This window comes from Daktulosphaira vitifoliae, unplaced genomic scaffold, assembly GCF_025091365.1.
Source record: "Daktulosphaira vitifoliae isolate Bord-2020 unplaced genomic scaffold, ASM2509136v1 Scaffold_3, whole genome shotgun sequence".
In the NCBI taxonomy this organism is placed as follows: domain Eukaryota; kingdom Metazoa; phylum Arthropoda; class Insecta; order Hemiptera; family Phylloxeridae; genus Daktulosphaira; species Daktulosphaira vitifoliae.
In genome coordinates this window covers 4,793,071-4,798,203 of record NW_026099574.1, presented here as the reverse complement: position 1 = coordinate 4,798,203, position 5,133 = coordinate 4,793,071, and the positions used below count along the sequence as shown (strand labels likewise).

General features: G+C 25.4%; 1 protein-coding gene across 1 annotated transcript; it reads left to right on the top strand.

Moving 5' to 3' along the window:
• Positions 1 to 1,438: 1,438 nt before the first annotated feature.
• LOC126900710 (uncharacterized) lies at positions 1,439 to 4,756 on the top strand. The gene is made up of 2 exons (XM_050676621.1): positions 1,439 to 1,702; positions 3,739 to 4,756. The coding sequence occupies exons 1-2, from the start codon at positions 1,459 to 1,461 to the stop codon at positions 3,948 to 3,950; spliced, it is 456 nt and encodes a 151-aa protein (XP_050532578.1). The 5' UTR covers positions 1,439 to 1,458; the 3' UTR covers positions 3,951 to 4,756.
• Positions 4,757 to 5,133: the final 377 nt, after the last annotated feature.

The window sequence follows — 5,133 nt, the reverse complement described above, 5'->3', positions numbered from 1 at the left end:
ATTTTAATACAGAAATAATTATAAATATGATACAATTATAATTTGACATTTGCTAGATAAATAAAAAAATTACGTCAGTTAAACGAAAAAATTAATAAGTGTATGATGACACACGTACAATTACTTAACTATAAATAAAATATTTCAAAGACAAATTGATCAAATATGGTATATTGTAATGTTATAATTATTATAATATTCATATAAATAATACTCAATATTTTATTTAAAATTAGTAGCGCAATTTTTTTTAATTTGAAATTTATAGGGAATCGATAAAACATAAATAAGAAGCAAAATGAAAATTTTTTTACTCTTCGTGTTGATAATGTCCATAAAAGTAAGATTAAGTTATGAAAACTTTTTACAGTGCTCCTATAATCGTTATTTTCTAAACTTTTTTAACCATAATGAAAGATTTTTGTTAGAATTAAAAAATAATAAAGATTATATCACAATCCAAAATATTATGAACTATGGCAAGGCACTTCAAACACACAGTAAAGTGATTATGTTATTTTTGGATGATTTGATAAACAATGAGGAATATAAGTTTCCTTCTGCATTGATCGCTCTAAATATGTACTTAAATAACGTTTCTGGCTCTTTAAATATGATTTCTCTAACCGAAGATGGTGAAAAAAATGATGCTACAAAATTATTAGAAGGCTATAAGATTATTCATTACGCAATTAAAAATCAATTAAAAAGTTTCATTAGTAATAATTGTGAGAATACACCATTTTTTGATTATATGGTTAGTTGCAATACTCCAATCGGTATAAATGAATATACTACAATTAATCTAATTAATATAAATAATCATCTTAAAGATAAAATATTGAAGGAGTTACATTTATCAGAAGAAAAATATTCATACAATAATTTTCATCCGAAAAATTTTTTGTTTTACGAAGTAATGACCCAACAGATTATCAGCAACGAAAATAATATAAAAATAGATAATAGTAAACACATAGAATTAAATTTACTGCGATTCACTCCACTTAATATCCAATGCTCTGACGGTACTCGTTTAACTATACAAGATGTATTTGAGTATATGAAATATGATTTTAATTCTAAAGATGTTTTAGAATACATAAACATGGTAATTTTGGCCACGTTTCAACCAATAGCTATTCTTATACGCAACTTTTTTACATTAATTATAGTTGCATCTTCAGAGAATTCGGATAGTGTACCTATTCGTTTCAAATCGACATTAAGTAAAACCGGTGGAATAATATTAAAATATATAAAAAAATTCATTTCTCTCGGCTTGTTCAATAAGAAACGGACAGCATTTCTGGGAAATATCATTAATGAATTTGTTTATAGCTTAAACAATTATACTAGAAATATAGAGGTGTCCAATATGAATATAGAATCTAGTAATATAATAATTACATTACTTACGAATTTTTTTANTCTAGTAATATAATAATTACATTACTTATGAATTTTTTTCTCAAAAACAGATTTTACTTTACACCTTATATTGTTCTAAGAAATGAAATAATTAATGAAAATAATGCCAATGAAATTCAAAATCAATTAGAAAAAATCATGCACAAAGTTGATGTATATATGAAAGATTTGAAAAAATGGAATAGTTATCTTAAATTAATAAGAACAATTTGTAAAATTCAAAATTTCAAAGTTTCATCTTATAATCATTTAATTGATTCTAAAATTTCGAGTAAGTGTAAATGTGTAATATTCTTTATTAACACGCTTATATTAGTTTCACATGTATGTGTATTGTTTATAACTCTCCACGCGCCACGTGTTATTATATCGCGTATCCTGTCGTCTATGGCCTTGAGACTAGACTGTCGTAACGCATACACCCCATCCCTCTCACCACACGTCGACAATATTATTTTCCTGTATACTTTTTGGTTTTTGTACCCGTACATGCGGACGTATCATCTACAGGGTGTTCAGTAAGTCAGGAAACGGGTTTCTATTGTTCTCATTGTTACAAACAATATGATAAAAATAGATGTGATCGGAATAGAACGCGTCCAGAAATGATGTTGTGTTTTATAATGGCAGTAAGGTCACGCCGTTAGCTCTGTATATTAACACACTTATATTAGTTTCATATGTATGTGCGTTGTTTGTAACTCTCCACGCGCCCGTGTTATTATTCTCGCGTATCCTGTCGTCTATGGCCTTGAGACTAGACTGTCGTAACGCATACACCCCATCCCTCTCACCACACGTCGACAATATTATTTTCCTGTATACTTTTTGGTTTTTGTACCCGTACATGCGGACGTATCATCTACAGGGTGTTCAGTAAGTCAGGAAACGGGTTTCTATTGTTCTCATTGTTACAAACAATATGATAAAAATAGATGTGATCGTAATAGAACGCGTCCAGAAATGATGTTGTGTTTTATAATGGCAGTAAGGTCACGCCGTTAGCTCTGTATATTAACACACTTATATTAGTTTCATATGTATGTGCGTTGTTTGTAACTCTCCACGCGCCCGTGTTATTATTCTCGCGTATCCTGTCGTCTATGGCCTTGAGACTAGACTGTCGTAACGCATACACCCCATCCCTCTCACCACACGTCGACAATATTATTTTCCTGTATACTTTTTGAATTTCGTACCAGTACATCTGGGCGTATCATCAAATTATATATACATATAAACAAATTTTTATTGTTTATTATTAGGTATAAACATTTAAAGATTCAAATTTTTTTGAGTAAATATACACGTGTTATACTTAAGGGATTACAAATACAGGTAGCTAATTGGTTTTTTATTACGATATTAGAAAGCATATAGCCTTTATTATCAATGGTAATAAGACACATTGTTGTGAGTTTATAGACACACTAACTGGCAATGCAGAAATTATATCCATTTCTAGTGATAATTTACAACAAACCCTCCGTCACCGTAACAACGATGTCATAAAAAACTAAAAGTGAAAAATAAATATAGTTTATATGTAATATCTGCTATATATTTAATAACAAATATCTGAAATAATTTCTATTTTGCTATGAGTCTTGTAATATAAAGCACAAGAAAAAATTCAACAAGACAATTGAAATATAATATAGTTTACCACTTTAAAATATTTATTTTATGCTCTGAATAGTGTCAATTACTTTGTAAAAGATTTATCAAATATTTTTTTTATGTATTCATAATTTTAATACTTTTGAAAAATTCTTAAAATATTTTATAACTTTTAATTTTTCTATTAAACATAACATTACAAAATTTACAATTTCCTTATGTATGTAAAGAATAGTGTCTAAATTTATTCTCAAAATACACATATTATAATTTCTCTTTTTATTAATTTTAATGGTTTATATAAAGAGAATATAAAACTTATTTTACAATTTATTATTAGACTTTTTCTCCAAATACTTACTTAATGTGATGAGTGGATTTTTTAAATATTAATTACATTAATGGAATACAATCACATGTGATTATTGTTTTATTTTTAAAAGTATGAAAATTCTCTGATATTCATCATAATTAACATCAATTTTAAAAAAACAATTTTGATAAATTATAATTGATTTAATTTTAATTATGCTTATGTATTATTTAATCTTTTGTTTATAATTGTCCTACAAATATAACAATTTTATAGATAAATTAAAATTTTTATTTAGAAATCTCTTTATTTTATAAAACAAAACAATTATTTCAATAGGAGCATTTTTTAAACCATTATTTTATTTATTTTAGATCTTATTTGTGGTACTGAAACACATTTTGAAATATACAATGCTAGTAGGAATGACTGCAATAAAATTGACATAGGATTTTTTAAGAGCGATTATATTACAGAATATAATTTAGAGGAGATATTAAAAGAAGAACCTGATACAAATGATACCCTTAAAATTCAAACTGGTAAACCGTTCTATATGGTCCATTATTTGCCATACAACATGTAAAGTGATATTATTAAAATTATTTTAATACTAAATATTGTATAATGTCTTGCCTATTTGCAAAATTAAAATTTTTTTGGTATACAGTATACAAAGTGATTCTTTTCATATTAATCACTCGATTTTTTTAAAAATAATAATTATATTACAAAAATTATTTTTAGTACTTTTTAATTATATATATTTTTAATTTAAAATTAATCTTAATATATCTACTATAACTTATATAATTTTAACTTAATTTTTTAAATGGCAACATACACACTTGGTTACAAAATAAAATAAATAATATAATTAAGTAAATTCTTAAGTAATAACATATTTTGACAAATTATTTCAGAAGTTTTAAAATTAGATTTAACATTTTAAAATATAGTTATTATAAGACATTTCTCGACCTTATGATTCCTCTCCCCAAGATAAAAAAATGTTAATGACATTCAAAATACTAGCACCATTATTGTACCTACCATCCGAGTAGCAATCGAGTTCATACCAGGTTTATTTAATATATTAACAACGGTGCTGAACCCAGTTCAAACCCCGTTCATAGCACAGTTCAAAGTGAGATTTGAATATGGATTTTGAACATGGGGTGAACTGAGTTCTTCGGTTCAGCTATAAAACGCTCGATAACAGTTCAATAATCGTTCATTGGTTCAATAAAAGCGTGTTCTACGACCGTTTACTAAGCGTTCATTAGTTCATTAGCAGTTACGGTATTTAAAATCAAATTTATAGGTTTTGTAAATATTCAAAAATTTTATAATTTTAAAATAATTTATTGTATTACTATATACACAATGTATTATCTGTATAAAATATATTATATGTATATATAAAGTAAAAAGTTAACCTTCGAATTTTAGGATTATTTTATTTTATATTAAATGATAATTAGTAAACAATCCATTCATATAATTTGATTATAATTAATATAAATTAATAACAATAGATCATTTTAAATAAAAATAATGATGTTAGTAATGTCAGAAATTTATTTAGTGTAACTTAGTTTGATTTATTGTTGTACAATATTTATCAAAAAAATCCAATAAAAATATTATATCATAGTAAGTTAATCACTAAGGTGTTATAGAATTTAGTCAAGGAATATATAGTTAATATTGGTACAGAAAATCATGAAATTGCAATAGTTGATATAACAAAAAATATTACCGTGATT

Coding starts and splice junctions, on each gene's coding strand:
- LOC126900710 (XM_050676621.1), top strand. CDS start 1,459: ATGAATTTTTTTCTCAAAAACAGATTTTACTTTACACCTTATATTGTT. Junction 1,703..3,738: donor AATTGATTCTAAAATTTCGA/GTAAGTGTAAAT, acceptor TATTTATTTTAG/ATCTTATTTGTGGTACTGAA.